The sequence below is a fragment of the Uloborus diversus genome, chromosome 7, assembly GCF_026930045.1.
Source record: "Uloborus diversus isolate 005 chromosome 7, Udiv.v.3.1, whole genome shotgun sequence".
Taxonomy (NCBI): Eukaryota; Metazoa; Arthropoda; class Arachnida; order Araneae; family Uloboridae; genus Uloborus; species Uloborus diversus.
Genome location: NC_072737.1, coordinates 170446466 through 170470087, shown reverse-complemented (window position 1 = coordinate 170470087; position 23622 = coordinate 170446466). Strand labels below are relative to the sequence as shown.

The 23622-nt window shown below is 32.5% G+C and overlaps 1 protein-coding gene across 1 annotated transcript; it reads right to left on the bottom strand.

Annotated features, from left to right (window-relative positions):
* Positions 1 to 17994: 17994 nt before the first annotated feature.
* On the bottom strand, positions 17995 to 22692 carry LOC129226997 (Fanconi anemia group D2 protein-like). Its single transcript, XM_054861625.1, has one exon. The coding sequence runs from the start codon at positions 22690 to 22692 to the stop codon at positions 18382 to 18384; it is 4311 nt and encodes a 1436-aa protein (XP_054717600.1). The 3' UTR covers positions 17995 to 18381.
* Between the last annotated feature and the right edge of the window lie 930 nt (positions 22693 to 23622).

Genomic DNA, 23622 nt, shown 5'->3' with positions numbered 1-23622 from the left:
GAACATGTGCATTTAACTATAAATTACTAGGTGAAAATTTCTGCTATTTACTGCGTTACAAGCAAATAATTTAAAAAAGATGAATGCGAGGTAAATTTTCTTGTGTTTTTCACGTCTATATTAGTTTTTTTTTTTTTTAACTCTTAATTTCTTCAAGTTAAAATTATTTGCTATTTCTTGCAATAGAATATGTTTTATTAACATCACATAAAAGAAAGAAGAAAAAAAGTCAATACCTACGTTATAAAATATGATATGCTTTCGAGAATACGGGAGGATTACAAAATTGATCCTAGAATGGAAGTTATACCAATTTGAAATTGAAAGAATCAGAAGTGTTATAATTGTTATATGAATTTTGGAAGATTGATTTAAATCATAACTGGATTTTTAACCACAATTATTCTAAGCGTTTTTACAAGAGATAGTCTTCAGACTTTGGAACATCAGATGACTGAGGAGAAAAAAATTTGCAAACTGAGGCTATAAGAAACCTATCAGTTTTGTTCCCAAAAATTGGCTAGCTTTATGCATACATATTGTTGAAAATGTATCTAATTTGATGCTGCTGTATTATCACAAACGGGACGAAGACTGCCTTAATGATCAAAATTTGACGTTGGACTAAAAATTATGAAATTTTCACTTTCATAATGAGTCTGACACTTGATCAAATATTGTCACGATAATTCGTAATAGAGCGTATTGCCATTTTCCTTGTAGTTGTTTACAGTTATATTTTTAATTTGAAAAAGACTGATTTGTACAGTCGTTTTGTATCGGCAGAATAAACAGAACTGGTGTTTGGTGGTGAGATAGGTGGGTGCAATGCCTCCTCTTGATCTTTTAAATGAAGCATCAAATTGAAAACATCAGAGGAAAATCGCCAATAATGTTCAAATCATTCATGACTTTATTAAAAAAAAAAAACATTTATAAAAAGCAATCATTTGCATTTTTTCCAAAATGTTGTTAAAATAAAAATACATAGATGCTTAATTTCATTCATTATACATTCCATTACTCGGCAGGTAAAAGATCTCTCAGGTATTCGTTTGACTTGACAAAATTAAACCCCTAGGCAGTTTCGCATCAAAGAGTGCTCAAGTGTCTCCATCTGGTGGAAACTCGGCGTCAAAATTTCTTGTGCCAGTCACATCCGCGCCTTAATGGTAGTATATGAAAGACTAGATGCCATATCGGTGGTTCGCACTAGATCCGAGAAGGCTAATGCCTCTAACGAAGCCCCATTAGAAAGAAAAAAAATTTCCATAACGGATCCTAAGATAGCTTATTTTACCAATTCGTTGCAAAAAAATAATAACGATAAAATAAACGGCAATACGCCTTTTTTTTTAAATGATTGCAGCAAATGAAGTCTCCGTCCCTCAAAGAGTTAATAGTTTGTTCCAGCTTTTAAATGATGGTTAGAAATGATAATTAGAAAACGGATAAAATTAGAAATTTCATTCAATTTTGTATTATCAAAAGAATGTTATAAACGTAAATAAATAAAGAACTAGTTCAAGCTTTTTAAATGAAACCTTGCTAATATTTTCGTCGAGAGGGTGGTTGAATTTTGCCAGAAATCTTCTTCAAACCGGACAGGGTGGCGGAATTACGTTATATAGCATTCATCAGTTATACATTTGATTCGATAGATATAGATTTCTTTATTTTTTCAAATAAAATGACTTGTACATATTGTAACGGATTCGGTGCGACTTCCACTTTCTTGAAATGAAGACACAGTTCTTGATAAAAACACAGGAGCTTTATTTACACTATGTACAGGAGAAATCGTTAACAACTGCTAAATTATTCATCAGCAATTAAGCAGTTATCACACAACACCGTAAACTCAACGTTTACACACGTATTTACTTCCAAATACGAAAACAACACAGCGAAATGCCTCGCTATAAACAGAGCAAATACGCTCTCAGTTCGAAATCTCAATCGAAACTCCACTTGTTATCACGCAGGACGCTTTTATAAACATCGAAGAAGTTTCCACAACATTCTTACTGCTTCTCGAAATGCGTAGACCGTTATCAAATTTTATCAATGAAAAGAAAGGGAAATAGGGGGTCGCATACTTCAGCCGAATGAAAAGGGGTTGTATATTCATTACGAGAAACTATTTACAGGTTACGTTACTACAATAATTATTATTTACAGAATTTGTAACAATATTTTGTTGAAATATTTTACAAAGCTTTAATTATTTTATGAAATTATCACTTTCATTTTGCAAGTGATCCCTAGAACAGTTTTCGTTTTCCGATTTTCTTTCATTGTGAACTTTTTATTAATAGGAGTTAGATCATTCATTTTCAAAGCATCAGAACGAAGGAAGCTTATGTATTGGAATTTTTCTATCCATATTTGGAAACTTTTAGTATGGGATAACTTTTAGTTTAATGTTAATTTTATAAACTGACAATTTCTTTGCCACTTAATATAAAATTTTTGTTAACTAATTTTAACTAATTGCTTTATCAATTTCAATTATTTAATTAATTTTAGCGAATTATCATATTTTGATAATTAGTTTTAATTGGCTTTATTTTTTTTAACGAAAATATGAGCAACTAATTCTGTTTTAGCATGCCTCCTCTTTTGAAGTTTGTGCAACCTTAGACACCCCCCCCCCCTCCTTAACAAAGTTCTAGTTACGTGCCTGCTCACCAACCCCCGAAGATTGCTTCGCAATCTTATTTGATTCACAAAGATTTAAATCGTTAATTAAAAAGAAGCAGATTAAAAACGCATTATGAGCTCCCTTTGGATAGAAAAACATCCCTTCCCTGGGTTTTAAAATAATTTGTACCGACTTGCAGAGCGATAAGGGATAAGAGGCTTCTGAGCATTGCAAAACTGCAGTTGTGTACGTTTGAAAAGTTGCTTTCATATTCGTGGTCACTAGTAATATATTTTACTCTTTAGCTCGGGGCTTGAATTGAGTTGAGCCTAAGATTTTCCGTTTAAAATCGAGACTCTTAAAATTTGCGAATAAGAAAGAATAAACAAACGAATCGAAAAGACGTGACTATAGCAACGCCAAATAAAACATCAATTTAATTTGAATGAAAATGAGATTTTTCGAACTTCATTAAAACTGCTTGTAACTTTTTTTTTTCTTTGGAGATAGAAGCTAAGTTTTTCGACCATAGGTCGAGTAAGATCTGGAGTAAAGAAAGGCGATCTTTCCAGTGGTGTCAAAAAGAAAACTGTAGGACAATCCCTTCACTTTTTACTGGCAGATTTAATGAAGAAAGTAGTGCCTAAATTTTAGCTAAGCCTAAAATAATTCGAGCTAAAAACGCAAATAACTCCCGCCGTATTTAAATTAGAGCATTGAAACAAATTACGTAGAACGCGGAATATTCTACCCATTCCAACCAACGACATATAATATTAATATGAGCAAGTAGTTTTTCTCCCCTTTAATAGGCAATTTGTGCGAAATTTGAGCTTAAAAAATTAATTCGAATTTTAAAAAATAGAACCCCAGGTACACAACCCCGGGGCTCGAAGTAATTTTGTACAAAATTTCAAGGCTGTAGGTGCTATGGGCTCTCCTGGATGCAGGTCCGTCACAGACTTCCTTCCAGAATTTCTTTGAAAACTTACTTTTATTTACGATAAAGAGGTTATTTTAAACTCATTTTTGATAGAATTTTCTTCAACCATTCGGAACCATAATAAGTACTTCTGTACTGAAAAATAAAGGTTAGCCAAGATTTTTCCTATAGGCAAGAGCGGACTGCGTCCCCCAACCTTAACTCCTGAAGGGCGCACAGGTTCGAAGGCAATAAAGAAAATAATAAAAATAAAACGAAGTCGCACAAGTGTGAGGCCAAAAAAACCCCTAAAGAACACAAGTTCGAGGTCGGAAAAAACAAATTAAAAAAAAAAAACGCGCACAGGAACGCGGGCCAGTCTACCTTTCCTATGGAGGTCCCTATGACCTCCCAAAAAATTGGTCTTTTACAAGTTACACCGACACAGGGGCGGCAAATAGGGGGGTCAAGAGGGGGCGGTCGCACCCCCAAATTTTTTGAGAGGGAAGATAAACAATGAGTAAATTCAATTTACGTAAATCGCAAACCAATGTTCATGAAAAAAGAATCTTGCTGGTTCTCCGTAATGATTGATGAAACTTGACACATTTCCAAACATGAGCAAGTGTTTTCCGTTTTTTGAATGAGTTATAAAATCGGCCTTTTCAGAACACTTTTATTACAGGAATTTTCAGACCAGAAAAAACGGATGAAGAATCATGGTTATTTAACTAAAGATGTAATTTCCTCATATGAGCTAAATATTTCATTCTTGTGTGCTCTGTGTAACTATTGTTATGAGGCCCGTGCAGTGATGTGGCTCCATGATTTTCACAAGAAAACGCGTTGGTATTTTTTACATTCATTGTTACACTCATATTTTAAGTGTATCTATTTAATGAGTGTTCACCACTATTTTCTTTTTCCAGAAGCACATTTCAGCTACTCAATGCATAGTATGATTTTATATATGCTCCTTAAAAATACGTACTTTTTCTTGAAAAAAATATCTCACATCAACAAATATCTTTCCTGGGGGCTCTTTAACTATGCACGCTTGGAGTGACACAAGAGGGTCTTCAAGAGACATCACAAGATGTTAAACCATCAAGACCCTTCTCGATAATTTCAAAGCAGTGATTTTGGAAAACGACTCTTTCAATAATGAAAAAGCTACTGTCCTTTAACACGTCTTCGTTTGATTGCTTATTCGCTTTGTTTGTATTGTGGAGAGTTTTTGAACAATGCCTTACTCTATCAAAACATCTTCAATCAGCTAACCTTATTTTTTGGACTCTTCAAGCTTTAGTTCAAGCTACAGTAGGAACTATTAATAAATTTCACGTAGATGTATATTTCAATCAAGTGTGGATCATTTCAAAAAAATTCTTACTCTAAGATAATTTTAAAAAAGCACAAAGAATATTCAAATGACTTTAGAAGAGGTGAACAAAATGCATATGATGATGTAAAATCAAACATTGATTTAACATACTGTATAAATTGAAAAGCGATAGCTTTGTGCAAGGTAAATTGGATAAAAATGGAACAACGTTTTTTATCCAACTGTATAAATAATAGAATCAGTTTCTAATGAAATTAGTACAAGATTTGATGATGAATATTTTCCTGTATTGTTGGCCCTCTATTATCTGGATTGGATATTGAAAACAAAAAATTAAATGTTTTAATTATGAGTAAAATTTATAGTATGAGGCAAAAGAATTTGTTTAGGGACTAGACTGTTCAATGATCAAAAAGAAGATCATAGCAATTTTTAAAGTTATGTGTTTTGTTCTATACTGAGGTAATTCAGATTTAAGAAACTCGACCCCCCAAATGAAATGCTGAAATGCCGCCCCTGCACCGACATAAAACTTTCTCTGCCCTTACACGACATATCAAAAGGTAAGATTTGAAACTGAAAAACAGGGGGGAAAGAAATTTCGTGTCGGCGAAACTGGGGGAGGGAGGGGGCACCAAAGGAAAAAAAAAACTCCTTATTTGGCAAATTTAGAGCAACTAGTTCAATACTTCAAACTTCAGCAAAGCAAAACTTAGAAAATTATTTTAATTTGCTTAATTTTGCTTTTTATTTATTTATTTTTTTAATTTAGCAAATTATTTCAATACTTCAAACTGTTAGCTTTTTTTTCACTTGTTCTGTCATCCATTGGTTGGACAAGCTTTTTAATCTTTGCTATAAACAAAGTTGCATAACAGTAGCTTTGAATTGTAAACCAATTAATTTCGAGACTTCGGGGTCCTAATTTCTGATTTGGCTGACATGGCATCCCGTCGGCCTTGGATCGAAAAACTAAAAAAATCACTCCCACTTGTAAGTGCATGCAAAAGCATCATTTTTTCAAAATCAGTGAACAATTAACAACTCTAAAATAAGGGGTCTGATTTAAATTAAATGACAATTTTTGCAAAGAAAGCGTTTTGAAAGTTTCTTCGCAAGTTCAATAAACAAAATAGTGCTGCCATCTAGTGTGTAAAGAGCTAACCCTAAGGCTTGTCATTTCAAAAACAAAATAAAGTGAATAAAAGGTTTAAATTTATCACCGTAAAAAATAGAAAATACTTGAGAAAAAAAAAAACAATGGAATTATTCCGTTGGGGGAAAAAAGAATTGTATTTTTAGAAGAAAAATTAAATCAAGGATAAAACTATTCTTTCTATGAAATGAAAATCACCTAAGGATTTATTTCTTTAGAGTTGATTTTATTTTCCGCAAAAATTGGTAGTTACTACGATGTATTAATTTAATAATTAATCAAGCTGAATTAAATTACTAAAATAAAAACAAAATAATATTTTTAATGTTGCATGTGTATTGAAGTAACTAACATTAAAAAAAAGTACCTGAAATACTAACAGGATGGAGAGGAGATTCAAGTTTCTAACAATGAAAATAAAAATAACAATTATCATAGCATAAAATATCTAGCGATGATATGGAGATAACCTGATGCACCTTCATTCCAGGCATTACTTTTCTAAAAGAGATTTCTGGATACAGTAGACATTTCAGATTTCACTATGCATTGTTTAAGATTTGACATTGTTATTCTATTTTACATGGATGAGTTCTGATTTTACGTGGAAACGGCACTGCAAACAGAGAAAATATTCCCCTCCTTCAAACCCCGGAGATTGCTGACAACAGCATGCGAAGGAACAGTGTTTTGGCATGTTAATAAGTAAGATTGAGTCACTGAAGACATTTTTGTTTTACCTATAACCTCTTAAAAGGTTGACTACCGGAACCTAAGTTATTAGACTCATACAAGTCAGAGCTCACTGAAAAAGAGCTTTTAGAAGAGACAAAGTAGGATGACGTCGACAAGGATACTGACATTGATGACACCCAATTAAGCACATTCCCATTAAAAGTTTTGAGACATTCCTTGAAAAAGGTAAATGATCTTTTTAATTTGCTAGTGAAGGGATATCCCGTTATGAAAATGATGCGAGAAATGAAGGATACCTCAATGCAATAAAGAAAAAATTTGAATTTTGACCTCTTGAATTCAAATTATGTTTTTCGCAATCACGAGTGTGTGTGTATGTTGGCTTATGTGTGTGTGGGGGGGGGGGGGGGGAATAGTGTTTGTGTGTAGGGGGGTATGTGTATGTGTGTGTAGGCATGTGTGTTTGTGTCTGTGTGCAGGTATGAGTGTGTGGGTAGTTGTGTGTATGAGGGGAATGTGTAGGTGTGTGTGTATGTGTAGGTGTCTGTATGTAATGTGTTTGTGTGTATGTGTAGGTGTCTGTATGTAATGTGTTTGTGTGTATGTGTATGTACACTCGTGTGTGTAGGATATTTTGACGCAACCTACAGACTGTTTTCGCTAGAGGAGCAGCATCGTGAGGCGGCTGGTCGATGGTGATGTTGTAGAGGGGGCTGGAGGGAAATAAAATCATAGGAAATGAAAACAAATAAAAGCAATAAGCAATCGTGATTGCTCAAAAAAAAAAAATGCAGTGAAAAATAATTAAAGACTACCAACAGACTCATAACCTGCTATTTTTATAAACAGTAAGTGTACATATTTTCACTATGCTGTTGGGCATATATATTGAAATAATCGCACATTTAGTTTATTATGCATTTATCTACCATTACAATAAAGTATTTTTATCTCTGGAATCTAACCCCTATTTTAACATTATTATCAAGTCTTAATTTTCGCAGTATTTTCATGGAACGTAAGTATAATTAAATAGCTATTTATTTTAAGTTTTAAAAAGAAAAAATAAATCATTCCAAAAGCAAAATAATTTACTTTAGCCAATAAGAAAGTTTGGTTAGAAATTAGTACAATTTGGTTTTTGTTTACCTGAAATTTTGCACAAATTAATAATTAGTTTTTTCCCCTTATACAAATACAAATGTGACGACCAGCAACAGGCTCTGGGCCACCACCACCGAGATTCTACTCAAGGCCAAACAGCGGGAGGAAGATGGCTCCCCAAGAAGACCTATGCGACTGGATGCAGCTTGATGCAAATACCGATATTTTATGCAATTTTCTTTCTTAATCCATCGTTTAAAATAGTTTCCTTTTGTCAGCGAAATGCTTATTTTGATGCTCGCGATGCGCATTTCTTTTCGGTGAAAACAAAATAATTCCTATTGCAATTATTGAATGAGTATGAATACATTCCTGAAAAATTTATGGAAAGTATTTCTGTTTGTCTTCAGCATTCAGTATGATTAACTCTACAATACATTATCAACAATAATATTTTTTTCAGCGTGGGATAATTTAATAGTCGTGTTTAATGTTCACAAAAAAAAAAAAAAAAAAAAAAAAGCAAAGATCCATTTCACGGAACTCATTTATTCCCTTTTGACACATCAAAATATCACTAAAATAAAATCCTTTTCACTATCTCAATAAATAAATGCACAAATAAATGTAAAGAAACCAATAAATTATTCAAAATATGTTTTACATTTAAAAAAGAAATTTTATAACATAATTAGACTTTAATAAGTTAAGATTCATTGCTTGTGCATCTGTGGCTGATTTTTTTTATTTAACAGCGCAAATTTTGATAGTCCATTAGTTTAGATCAAAAAGGATCAACACCAGTAAAAATCTAGAGATTTTTCTGACTAATACTTAAGTGGGAATAAAAAATAAAAAATATGCTGAGAAAACTAAAGAAAAAGCACCTTTTTAGCTATTTTCATTTCATGGCAGTAGCTATTTTTTAATAATAGGTATAAGTTGACTGCTTCTGCTTTTAAGACAAAGCATGATTAAACTATAATTCTAGGAAGCAGAAGAACCCACTATTTCCTAAAACTAATTTCCATACTTTTCAGCAGAATTTTTTTTTTTTTTTTATTTGGCAGTTTTCTATGTTTATCAGCTTACAGTCAACATAATTTCTGAAATGAATTCGATTGTTCATTTAGAATGAAGAGGGGCAAAAAACTTTGATAAGAAAGCAATCTGAACTATTGAATCAATTCGGCTAACTCATATTGGGATAAGACTTGAATAATAAATTCTAAGATTTATTAATACATTATTCTGTTTAGGTAAGATGTGATGCTTTATGATATGCTTAAAGATAAGGTTTTCATCATCCTGTAAATTTGTTGTGTAAAATAGTATGTTCGACCAATTATTTTTCTTAGCTATATTAATCATGATGTATAAGAAAAACTGCAATTTTTTTTTTCTTGTTCTGAAGTAATTTTGAAGTAAAAACAATATTGCCATGTCTGAAAATCTGTTACTCACACAGGAAGAGATATGTATGTAATTTTGCTAGTTGAATTAAAATTATGTAATGCAGTAAAATTCAATTTAGAGTAACAGATTTAAAAAATGCAAAATTAATTTATGTAAAATCTACTCATTTCAATCAATGACTTTGTTAACTTGATTCAAATCAATTGATTTAAAAAATAATCACTTGATTTAAATCATGATTTTAATCACAATTTAAATAAAGCTGATTTAAATCAATGAACCCCTGCTTATAACATTAAGCATTTCAAAATTAAATCTGTCAACTAGTTTACTTTAATAATGTTTGGAACTTGCGTTCATTCAACAGCGTGCAACAATCGTGCCAGACAGTTTTCCCCCAGAACATAAACTTAAGTAATTCTTATGATCATGTATTTAAGAATTTTGAATAATTTCCATGACCTATCCTTTTCCATATAAAAAGCCCTTACATATATCTATCTCTATAAAATGTTTCATTTGATTCCACTCACTTTAACTTTTTCTGATTTTTATAAACTCAAAATATATGTTTCTATGAAAGTGACTCATTTATATTTTTAGGTTCTTAAAAAACCCCTCAATTTAAAGTACAGAATTTGCTGCCCTCTTAGCATTTAGTAGGAAACTATTGCAACATCGGTAGTGGGTACTTCCAAAAAACTAAAACATTAGATAATTTAGAATTAATAAAAAATTTTATTCTTTATTTAAACTTTTATAATGATTGTAAAAGTGTTTATTTTTTGACACGGAGTTTTGACTTTATAGTTAATCATGGTTAAAATTAAAACTGTCAAAAGCTTGTCCACCAGGGTTTTTTCCATATTAACAAATTAAAGTAGAAAATTTAAACATTTTAATAATAATATAAATGATTACATATTGTTAAATTATTGTTTTGAATTAAGAATTTAAATTCATTTTCAACAGATATTTGTTGTGACGAAGAAAATAATTTAAAAAAATGATTACATAAAATACGGAATTAAACAAAAATTTAATTTTCATGAAACGTATTTTAAATATTTCTGTCTCATTGAATGTGAAAAATACTTTATAATTAGGATACAACCACACAAAGAAACAAAAACACTCACGAATAAAATAGGCATAAGGTATACTGAACCTAATATATTACCAATGACTGTAATAGGGGAGGGGGGAGTGGAATAATGATTTACTTCTTGGTTATTCACGTAACTGTATATGGTTTGTGAATATTCAGCTTTTTAAAAACTGCTACAAAAATTAATTTTGCTAAAAGTAATTATTGTTATTTGTTATTCAAATTATTGACATTTGTTAGTCAATGTACCAGTCTTATTTTTGAGAAACAACAACAGAATTAATTTGTGCACATTTGTTTTTAATGAGGAAAAAAAATTAAAGAACTCACCCGAGATGACTTAGTTGGTGCAAAATCCTTGCGTGGAATGGATTTAATCCATCTTTTGCACATTTCTACATCGGCCGAGAATTTAAAACGGTGCTATCGTAATTGCACTGAAATCCAGGCACACAGCATCTGAACGGCATGATTGATAAACACTTATACACAATAACAAACGAAATAACTATAATAAGCGAAACTTAACCACTAAACAAATAAAATATGAGAATCAACAAAAACAATTCACACAATAAAATTTTAATCCAAGAGTAAATGGCGGGGACAAAGCATAGCGACCGTTACTTTCAGCAAATTCAACGGTGTGAAAGATTGAAAACACTCCTCCAGAAGGTTTGGGGAAAGCACAAACAGGTCTTCTTCGCGTGACTCATATACTTCCCTTTGGAGAGCTTGTTTGGCCTTGAGGAGTATCTCGGTGGTGGTGTCTGGGCCCAGCTAGGCTGGTCCTAGTCAATTAATTAGTCCCCAACAGAGTTGGCAAAAACCCGGGTTTTTTTTAAAAGCTCATGGACCCAGGATTTTTTTAAATAAAACCCAACTAAAGTTGGGTTTTTTAAAAGAAATGTGGGATTTTTTTGTCTTTTTTTAGGGAAAATGTGGGGTACTTGTAGCATATTGTAGCGTAAGTATATGGACAAAGTGCAAAAATTAGCTTCGGGTAAAAAGCTGGAAAACTAGTTAAAATTCAGAGTTTTCTGAAAAAAAGTATAAAAGACGAAAAAACCCAAGAATGTTAAAGTTTCAGATTTTTTCATTTTCATTATTACCAACAATTAAGGCAAAGTTACTTCTCGAGTGATGAAATCTATTGCTCGTTTTTAATTACTATATTTTTTTTTGCATTTTACTTTATAGTGTTTCATTATGTTATGCAAAGCTACTGTAGAACCTCAATTAGTTTAAATCCCTTTTTACTGAATTCCAGCTTAATCAAGACATTTCTTTGAATTTTATGTTGCCTGTTTTTCTATTTCTGTGTACAGGGTAAGAAATATTAAACTTTTTTGTAAAATAATGAAAATACTGTACCTGTTCTGTTTTTTGTCGACCGTTTGAAAAATATTTTTATTTCTAAAAAATTTACCTTGTGTTTATTTGAGATTTGCGACGTGTTGGTTAGCAGAAAATAATTTACATGAAATCCTTTGAACTAACTTAGTTTCCTCTGTACAATCTACAAATATTGAGAAAATCAGACGTGACAGGACTTGGTCAAGATAATTTGAGTTATTTATTGACCAGTTAAAGAAAAAAGTTAAATACATTTATTTAAAATCTTTGAAGTATATTTTTAATGTCGTTAAGAAATACTATTAAAGCTCAAAATTCATTTTTTATGTTCATTGTCTGTGGTGAAGAACAAATAAAAAAGAAGTTTAAATTGTGAAAGTATTTAAATTGATTAATTTTTTTAAAAACTTCTCACAAAATTTTAAAAAACTCAAAGTGGGCTAAATAATGGGTTTTTTTAAATGGGATTTTTCAAAAAAAAAAAAAAACCCCATTGGGTCCAATTCGGCCAACCCTGTTCCCCAATGAAGATAAATGGCCCTCTTAAAGCTATCCACTCCCTTGCTCATTACCACCTCTTCCGGTAAGCTATTCCAAGTGCCCACGACCCTGCTAAAGTAGTAGTTTTTCCTAATTTCCAAGTTAGCCTGATATTTAAATAGCTTAAAACAATGACCCCTTGTCCTGCTTTCCCCGCAAAAATTTAATCCTTTTACATCTTTCATTTTGATAAATTTAAATAACTGAATCATGTCCCCTCTGACTCTCCTTTGCCCCAGGCTATACATGTTAAGCCTGGTATCATAATCTAAATCTGAGAGTCCCCTTACTAGTTTAGTTACCCTTCTTTGAACCCTTTCCAATACAAAAATATCTTTCTTCAGATAAGGCGACCAAAACTGAACAGCGTACTCCAAATGAGGTCTTACTAAACTCCTATATAAAGGCAGGAGAAACTTCTTAGGTTTGTTTGAAATAGATCTACTGATAAACCCAAGCATTTTGTTGGCTTTGTTACAAGCAATACTGCACTGTTGACTAAAACTTGAAGTCCCGGTTTATTAAGATACCCAGATCCATAACATTTTCTGCCTGTTTTATGACTGAACCCTGTAAACGATATCTCATACGCTTATTTCCATGACCTAAGTGTAGCGCTTGACATTTCCCTACATTAACTGCCATACCCCATTTATCTGCCCACTTAGTAATATGATCTAAATCCTCTTGAAGCTGTTTTACTTGTTCTTCATTTTCGACAATCCCCATAACTTTTACATCATCAGCAAAACAATTCATGCTTCCAGAAATATTTCAATTTCATTGATGTCATTCATAAATATAATAAACAAAAGAGGCCCTAAAACTGATCCCTGAGGAACCCCACTCCAATTAGAATGATTTCCTCTCACAACTACTCTTTGCTTCCTACCAGTGAGCGAATTTCTAACTCAAAGTAAAGTTTTTCCTCCTATTCCTATGTCAGCTAACTTGCTGAGAAGAGCAACATACGGTACCTTGTCAAAAGCTTTTTGAAAATCCATATAAACAACATCCACACATTTTTTGCTATCTAAAGCTGAGGTAACCTTGTCGTAGAAATGTAATAAATTAGTAGTACAGGATTTACCTTTCCTGAATCCATACTGCAAACTAGTCAACAGACTATTAGTCTCTAAGAACTTCATGATCGATTATTATATACGATTTGAAAAATGATAATCATGGTAACAGGATATGTGATAAATAAAGAATCTTGTAGAAACCTTAATGTTCCAGCACTATAATGAATCATGATCAAACTTCGATTACTATTAGTTTAAAAGGCGTATTTTTAAACAATATTTAATACTTCATACAATGTATAAAACTTAAACAATCAAACTACTGCAAAATTTAACATCCAAGTCTTTTCTTTGTATCATTATTAATCATCATTTTAATAATTTGTCGAATGGTGATAATTTTTTTCATCTGCATACTTATTTAAAAAATAGCAGTTAATTGACTTTAGATATTTATAAACATTTACTTTTAAAAGTTTTTCTGGTACTATATTTAAATGAGTTTTTTATAGTAAGGTTGCTTAAGATTTGAGAAAAATTGAAAAGCAGCAAATTTAGCATCCGAGGGCTTTCTCTCACATTAAAATTACTTAGCATGTAATAATATTTAGTTGCACTGTGGTACCTAAACCATAATTTTTATTTATAGTTCAATGAAACAACATAAAAAATAACATTGGACTATAAATTTATAGTCCAATAGAGTCCAACAACAATTGATCTCCCAAAAACAAATTGTTGAGTATCGAAATTGATTTACTAGTCTGTAGTCGAACATTAAAGTATTCAGCTGAATCAAATATATTCAGTTTCTCTGCCAAAAAGACAGTTACAACAAATATCAACTGAATATTCGCCACATCTCTAATAGAAACTTATATCTGGTTTTCTAATTAATTTAGAAATTTGAAACTAACTTAATATGATGCAGAAAAAAATCTCTTTTAAATGACATGAGAATGTTAATCGGTGTTTGAAATTTTTCATGACTTCAATAGGCAACTTATGTAAAATTTTAGTTTAAAAAATTTAATTACAAAAAAAACTAACTCAAATTTTTAAAAAATTGTTCTAAGGTGCAAACACCTGAAGCTCGAAGTAATTTTGTACCAAATTTCAAGGGTGGAGGAGCTATGGGGTCTCCTGGGCCCTGACCCACCACAACTGGAATTTCAATTTCTATCAAGTTACTTTTTTTAAAATATCTTATGTAATTAAAAACTGAGCGTATGTACCTATGTATGGGATGAATAAAAATGTGTCCTAGTTACTTCTCCTGAAGGCCAGTGAACTGACCATCGAACCAGGTAACAATAGATTTATAATTTTCCCGCCTTTATGTTTGGCTATTGAACATAACTCTCCAATAATAATTAGTGGAGACATCAATTAAAAATTATTAAATATAAAACTTGGATTTTGACATAAAATCCCTAATTTTTGAAGACTTTCCTTCATTCAAATTATTATTTAGTACTTCAACTCAACTTTCCGTAACAATGCTTTTATTAACATTTGTACGGTGAAGAAAATAATTGAAAAGAAAGATCTACTGTCATTATTTCTCGAATATGAAGAAATAAAATTTTGCTTTTGTTTTGAGGCTTTTCCTGTAATCGGGGATTTAAAGTGTTTCCTTTCTGGTTATTTTTCTGCAATCTGCCTCAAAATTTCACTGATTTTTAAAATTCTTTTTTTGTTCATGCCTGTTTGTTGAAAGTCTTGTGTCGCTTGACATAACTTTCATTTTAAAAAGCAGTTTCTTATTTTGAGTTTAGCTGCAGATAAGAATTAAGTGCTTAGCAGGCCAGCATACCTCTTATTTTAATTTCGCTAGAGAGTAGGCCCCTTGATTCAAAACTTTTCTACGAGTGGGAAAGGAATAAGGCACATTAATACACGTTGCTTAAAAAACAATACACACAAAACTGTACATTTACATCATGAGAGTAAAATCCTGGGAGGGGGGGATTGATCACACAAATGACATCCCTATGATGTACAGGACTTTTTAATAAAATAATTTTGAAAAAAAAAAAAAAAAGAGCCAACTTCAAAATTCCTCTAAAAAGAGAAAAATAATTTTATTATTTGAACACCATCGATATTACTTTTAAACATAATTTTCAAAGTTGGCTCAAAAACAGAAAGCTAAATCATGTGTATAACCATATTTCGTTCATCGTTTTTAAGAAAATCATCCTAAATTAGCAGCGATTCTATATTAGCTACCAGTTTGTTTTGCACTCTTGGCTTCCTTAAGAGGTTTTCCCATCTCCAGCTCAGTCACTTTCCTATGCCGGGCTGTTGAGTGCTAATAAGCACGAAACTGCAGTCCTCGGCTGGAAATGACTGAGCTGGCGGTGTATTTCACGTATGTACTATACCGTTACTCAAATATGCTGTCACCAATGCATAATGTATGCAGTGGCATTGAAGAAATTGAGTCAGGTTAAATTTATAGTTGTACTAGTTGTTACAATTGAATTATAGTTACCAATGATTTTATCTATAGTTTTTGCGCCAATGTCTAAAATTACGTTTAAAAGTACTATTGATAGTGTTCAAAGAATAAAATTTTTTTTTACTTTTTAGAGCAATTTTGAAGTCGGTATTTTTTTTTTTTTTTTTCAAAATTATTTTATTTCATTCTTTTTAGTGCAAATGTATTTCAGAAATAATATGAAGTTACATCCTGAAACTTCACCTTATTTTTTCATAAAAATGCTCCAGACTAAAATATATATAAACACAGGGCCGGATTTAGGGGAGGGCAGGGGGGCCTGCCCCGGGGCCTCCACAACAAAGGGGCCCCCACAATAAAATTTTTACAAAATATCCTAACTTTCACGGGTCGAAAATATCGGATATTTACATATATATCAAAATATTCGGATACATATCAAAGTATCGGATATTTTCGAAAATATGATGATCTTTTCGAACCCTGATTAGGGGCCTCCACTCCTTCGTTGCCCCGGGGCCTCCACACTTCCAAATCCAGCCCTGTATAAACACGCCTTAAACTTTAAGTGAATGACACTAAAAATTTGTCCTTGCTCCTCTCTGGGATTCATTTGTATTCTAATTTAATTATAACCATTTTAATATAAATGGTTTCCTAAACTAATTTATACTTCACAACCACAACATACAAGTTGCTTGTGACGCAATCCCACATCTCCTTACTTAGCCTCAATATCTATTATTGGCATAGGTGATTTTCCTCGCTTCCAGGTAAAGTTTGCCGCCACTATAGAGCGAGCAATAACGGGGAATAAACTTGATGCATGCTTCAGAGAAGCCTTCATTCAACATTCTCATAACAATCACTCTTAATATTACTGTTATATGGTAATTTTGCAGCAATGGGTTTTTTTATGGGGGGGGGGGGCGGATCTACGAAGCGGAAACTACAAGACCACTCCCTTTCCAAAATCCTAGATGATTCTGAGGGTTTTGTCTCAGGTGGACTGTGTAATTCATGTCACAACTAAACCACTCTATCAAAGACTGTTCAGTAAATGTCCAAAAATGTGAATTATCACTGCCAGGGAAATCTTTACACAAAAATATTCCAAAATACCTCGAGTTTGACCAGTGCTGGGCCTGGGGTAAACAAGGCAGGACCCTTGCTTCGGGTGGCAAATTGAAGTGTATCGATAGAGCCCAAGTGTGGTGCCAAAAGGGTGTCATGATCTCTTTAAGAGATCAAAGAAAGCTTAAAACTCCACTTTTCGTTCTTTTGCCTGTGCAAAATTTCTGAAAGAAAACTCCGATTCCCACATCCTTTCCTAATATCACCATGAATAATTTTAAAAATGCATTTTTATAAAGAATACATTTCTAAAACATTTTTAAAAGAGAGTCACTTTTTTGCGCTATTTCTACCAACTTGGCCCTTTACTCCATAATGTCACCAGTGACTTCAATTTTCAAAAATATTTTGGTAGAAAATCACTGCTCCGTCTTCCAATTACGTCACAAAAAAAAAGCCTAAATTGCGATTTTTGACGGAAGTCTTGGGAGTTTTCTCAAGTACCGTCTTTTTTTCAGACCACCGTCATTTATTGTAAAATCTGTACAGGAGCGGTTTATTTAACAAAAGAAAAAGTGAACATTTGGCGTATTATAGCAATGTTATTGCTAGCATACTTTAAAATTGTTATTTATATAACGATCAAAATTTTTTTTCAGAAAATTTGTTCCATATAAACAAGATTCTACTGTAATTTCAAAAACATTATACATTTCATATACCCTCGATGAAAATAATTTCTAAAAAGGTTTCCCTCCCAAATCCATAGTATGGATCCGAATAGGGAAATTGCATGAAATTGACTTTTTTTACCCATAACTTTTTTCTAATGAACAAATATCGTCAAATAAAGTAATGAGACCTAAGTTGAACCACCCCCTATCCATTAAAAAAGGGAATGATCAAAATCTGTTCACTAGGTGAAACACAGTGAGTGAACAAAAAAAAACATACATACGGTATGAACTGATAACCACCTCCTTTTTGAATTCGGTTAAAAATAAAACTAAGGCATTTACTAATGGTTAAGTTCATAGAAATTCCTAAATAATATAAAAGTCTCCAATATACCTTTTTTTAGACAAAATTATTTCAGTATATTAGTTTAAAGTTAAATCAGCGCTTTAATCTGAAGACTTGAAAATGATAAAAAATGTAAGTTTAATGTAGACTAGTAGAAAGAAAATAACAATGTGTAAGTTTGAATACAATTGTAGCTTAAAGTTTTACAATATATAATAAAACAAGATAGAAACTAGTGGTGGATCACAAATGTCTTTTTTTCCCTATTTTCTTATTTGCTATTTCTGTTCTGCTTCTGTTGACATCTGCAGTCTTTTTGCAGCCACTTGAAATTTAAAAACAAAGTTAGAAACTGAAAATCCCTGTGCATAACCACCCAAAAATTGTTATGCAGATTGTATTATGAAGAAAATAGTACAAAGGCACAATTTAGGTCTCTTCACAGTAAGCTCTTCCAAAAGGAAATAACAATAGAAAAAATTGTGGAAAATATTTCCTGCCAAAATTATTAATCAGAATCTGAACCAATTCCAGACAAATCCGAGCCACTCCTATTTCGAGCTAACTCTTCTTTGTCTGATTCCAGATTATTCTCCTCATTTTCGGACTTTTCATCATCAGAGGAGATGGGTGCTACTTGGGAAGAAATTTCCACTCCCTTCAAGTCCCTGTTTTTAAGATTACCAATCCAGAATGCTTCTTCACATTTATTGATTGCCAACATCACTTTAATTCTAAAGACAAATGCTTCCAAATTTTTCTTTAAGAAAGGCACATGCTTTATAAGCGAGACGTCTTTTAAAACTTTGGAATGGCTACAGACATGCTGTAAGTACCTTGTACTCGATTGTAATGATTTCATCAAGTTCATGACTAATTCTTTATTGGAAACAAACATCTTGTCCATTAAAGGCATGCCATGTTTTAAAAACGCACTCAGGAATTCACGACTGTACTTGAGGCATGTTCCCACATAATACCTTGCTCCGAAAGTTTTGATCAATGTCGTAAGCACACGGAAAATTTTAAAAGAAACTTCCCATTGAGCCATTTTCTTTTTATTGTCACCCTCTTTATTGCTGAAATATTCTTTGCTATACACTGCTAAACTGTGGAACATAATCTTGTAGTAACAGATGAGAGATGATTTAGTTAAAGAATGAAACGCACAGTTTTCTTCTTCAGCATTAACAATTTCTGCAAGGGCTTCTTCACAAAGACAATCCAGAGATTTCAACATTGAAATACTGTTTCTCAAGAAAGTTTCTAAAATTATTTTCAAATTGGCATTAATTTCTGCATTTTTTGCTGATTTATTTTCAATTTCCATCCATTTTTTCTTCAGAAACATTAAAGCGATATCAGAAACTCTTGTCTTAGCTTCAGTGTTATTTGCATAGCACAAAACAGAAGAGAGTAGCTGTACTAAATTTGCTGCACATTCCAACGAGGGTACACTATTAGCAAATAAGCATAGATAGTCGATAAAAAGAGCAACAATTTTTTCCAAAGGGTCACTCTCTCTACATTCCTCCGATCTGATTGCTAATGCGTGAAGTGCCTTCTTTAAAAGAGCGGCATTTTCAACTAAATTCAAATCTTTCCAAGAAACTATCTGTTTTATAGCTTTGAATACGAGGATAAGACACTGTGTAACATGTTGCACAATAACACTGCGCATATACAATGAATCTTCAACACCGTCGGCTTTTTCGAGAATGGTTTTGAAGAAGGACGTGCATTCTTCAGCAAGAGCACCAAGTGCTGGCAGAAGCCCAATACAGAATGTTGATACTTTTATTGGAGTATGTACATCCAGACGAGAGAAGCCAATCTTTTTCTGTGCAGTTTTTAAATGGCAAACCGAATTTGAAAAACAATATTGCAATTTCAGAATCAGATCTTCTAATAAAAAGTTCAGCTCTGTTGGATGTAAAGCAATAGTAGTTATTTTATTACTAGCCAAAATGTCGGACCGTTCTTGAAATGTTATCCCAGCTTTGAAGAGATGGAACACATCAAGGTCCAGTTCCCTGAAGAAAGGCTGCAATTTTTTCAGCATAATTGCATTACTAATATTACCATCTTTAGGTTCAAACTCCTCATCATCAGACTTGAGGGCTTTTGAATTTTCCAAATTAGTATCAGTTGCTTCAACTTGCTCTGTGTCGGCATCAGCTTTTGCTTTCTTTGATTTCCCTTTCTTTGCCGTAGCACTTCTTTTGCTAACTTTTTTTGGCGGTAATTTGAAGCTATTTAACTGTTCATCACAGTCAAAATTTGCCAAAGGAGGAAAATAGTCATTCATTGTCTTTAAACAATCACATATCAAGTTTTCTAACACAATCAAAAGCTGCAAGCGCGACAGCAGGTTATGTTTGATGTCCTCATCTTCTGAAGTCGAAAATGCATTTAAGTTTTCTCTAATCCAGTTGACACAGTAAAATAATGTATGTAATGTGTTTTGTTTTTCCTCCAGCGATAAAGAAGAGAATTTTAAAGATTTCAGATCAGGCAGTACGATTGCACAACCTAAAAGAGCATCGATAGAATCCAGGTTACCATCTTGTAGGTGCCTAAATATTCTTAGAAGTCGAAAAACAGGGGATATTTTAAGTGGTGATGAATTATGTTTCTGTTCCCCCCTCGGACCTTTGACAGAAGAAAACTGCAGCAACGCTTGAAATATTTCATTTTCATTCAACTTCTTGCCTGTTTTTTTATGCTTGGACAAGGAGACATTCCCATTCTGGACATGTCTGTTGGTCATACAATTATGTTCTTCCAAAACTTTGGTGTACAAATCGATGGCAACAGGTTCATCGACATCATCCAGGCCAAATTTTGGACCGACCCCCTCTTTTTTACAATCTTCTATGGAAACATCAATGATGTACTTTTCTTCGAAATCTGCCAGAATGTTCTGTCCAATCCAGTCCAATAATATATCTCCCAATTTTTTTTCTACCATAATATCAGAAAGCTCATCACAAAACAATGCAAAAGCTTCCAATGAGTCCGATGTACTCTCGGCAACCAATTCTAATAATTTAATAGAGTGCTGATAACACGCTTCGGAATCGTAAGCATCCGAAGATATTGAAAGATCCAATTGGGCGCTTTCGTCTTTCTCGGCAGCAGTTTTAGCTGCCATCAAGGCTCCAATCACTCCCATTTTTCGATACTTCATACTTTTATGCGTCAACTGTTTCCTAATGATGATCATCATATCATCAAGCAGTATGTTCCCTTCCCGACCACCCTGATAAGCTAAGATACTCAACATTTCATGGACTTTACGAATTTGATTCAAAGTCAATTTTTCTAGATGGTCCAACAAATTTCTCACAAATAAGGCAAAAGGCACAAGCTTTTGAGTGTGATTCCGAGCTAAAGACAGAAGTGTATTCAAAGCTGCATTTATCTCACTTTCGGATTTGTTGCAAACATGCCCTATTAGATTTCCAATAACTTCTTGTTTGTAAAACGAGTCAAACCAAATAAAACATTTCATATAAACTGAACTTCCAAACAGTGAAACATGTGGTTCAGCAACATGAAGAAAAGTTTCAGCCACTTTTAACAATATAGGAGCATAATTCTGGAGTACTTCATGATGACACCTAAAAGTGACATGCAATAAATCTTCATTAATATCACCAGCTTTGACTTTGTTTTTCAACACATTTTCAACCTTTTTCTCATACCCTTCTACAGAAAACAAAAGGATGATAACGAAAATGTCCAAAGATCGGTGGTTATGAGATCCTCTGACTGATTCTAATTGTTTCATCCAGGAATTACACAGAAATTTTTGAAACTTAAGCGATTGACTAATAACACTCAAAACATAGCTGCAAACATCTTTCATGGAGTCTACGTTTTTAGCGTCTTTTGGTGTAGAAGAGGTGATAGGGTTAAACGTAGAGTTAAAATCTAGGTTCTTATGAAGTTCCTGAACAGTTTCTCTAGCTTCTTCATTAGAGTTTAAGTCTTGTAAAACAAATTTTACAATAACAGGTAAGTTTTCAATCTTAGCAAAAGAAATTATTTTTAAGACATCTTTTCTAATTTCAGATAGCAATTCTACTCCAATATTTAAGTTTGTTAATGTGTCTAAAATAGTTAAATATAATTCATGATTCCTATTTAGGTATTTGCTCAAATGTCTTGCTATTTTAGGGTGATCAAATTCAATTAACACCTCAGGAAGCAATATGATGATGTCACGTTGTATTTCAACTGGAGTAGCTTCTATCACTTCAATCAATTTATCAGTAAATGCTTCACTATTTACTAACTTAATAAGCCACCGAAACTGTGAAACTATTAAACAACCAACACTTTTACCTTCAGAGCGGTCATACAGAGCATTGTTTTCAGAATAAGAAAACTCAACAAGTTTTTCAAGCATAAAGTTTGATATCTTTTCTTGAATAACTTCAATGCCTAAAAGCATATGCGCCAAACTATCTTGGCAAGAACTTCTGGCACTTTCGCAAGAAGGAGAAGTAACAGTTGGCAGGAGACACCACTTTAATCGTAACTCATCATCTAAATGTTTCTCAAAACCAGTAATAAATTTTTGTTTTAAGGTAGAACTTTCTGCAGTCAATTTTTTTGACAATTCTCTTAAGAAAATTGCTTGATCAACATTGATCTCATTAGGTTCATTTTCTTTACCAAGAATAAATCCTGCTTTTTCCAGAAGATTACGGAAGACAAATTCCGGATTTTCACTATTACAGTTCAAAAATGAAGTTTGTTCATTCGATACCGAAACGTTTGAAATTTTCTTTCGACTAGTCCTTTGAGTCATGATGATAAACTGAAAATTAAGGAACGAATGATCTTATAAAGTATCACAGGAATCCAAAAAAAGACGAAGATTAGGTCAACAGAATATCATTAGCTTTCATTAATATTTAAAACTCAGATATCATCGGTTTTCCCGCCAAAACGGACATAAACTCATAAACACAGAAAGTCTGCGTCTATATCTTCTTTCGCTTCTTTCTTCCCTTTATACGCATGCGCGTACAACAATTTCGCCAAAGAAAACTCAAGCAATTTTCCCTAAACTTCTATTTTATGTTAAGCCTTTCATTTTCAGCTTTTGCCCTTTTAAACGAGTAATTTCATGCAAAAAGATTAAAGATCAACACTGAATGATATTAACAACTTACTATTGTTTTTAAAATTGAAACTTGTTCTGTCATTTATTTTCGCTATAATTTTTAAATCCCCAAAATTTGGCAACAGTAGGAAAAAAGGAAGAAAAAGAAGAAGAAGAAGAAGAAAATGCTGTAACCAAGGTAAATAAAAGCACCGTTATGGAAACGGAATGAATTTTGTTCATATTTTAGTCTTGTTTTGTCTTTTTCAGAGTTTTTTCCAGCTTCAAAGTAAGTTTCTCCGAATGAAGAACTTTTTACGGGCTGATTAATTGATTGCGCACAAACTTCTTCAAAGCATTAACGGTTTTATTCAACTGCAATTGTTTTTCCGTGCAGATAAATTCTTTTGATTGCCGATGCATTTTAGACGCGCTCAGTAACCTCAAGATTTTGAGTTGTGAAAATGTTCCTCAACATTTATCCTTTCATCAATTTTCAAAATTTTAAAAGCCACCAATTAAATTAGGCTATCAAGAATCATTTATTATTATTATTATTGTTCCTATCTTTTTTCTACAAAAAGGAAGTGTTGCATTGACGTCAAGTCTTTCAGTAAAATTTCCACATAAAGT

Excerpts from the sequence above, each read along its gene's own strand:
- LOC129226997 (XM_054861625.1), bottom strand. The coding sequence starts at position 22,692 with ATGACTCAAAGGACTAGTCGAAAGAAAATTTCAAACGTTTCGGTATCG.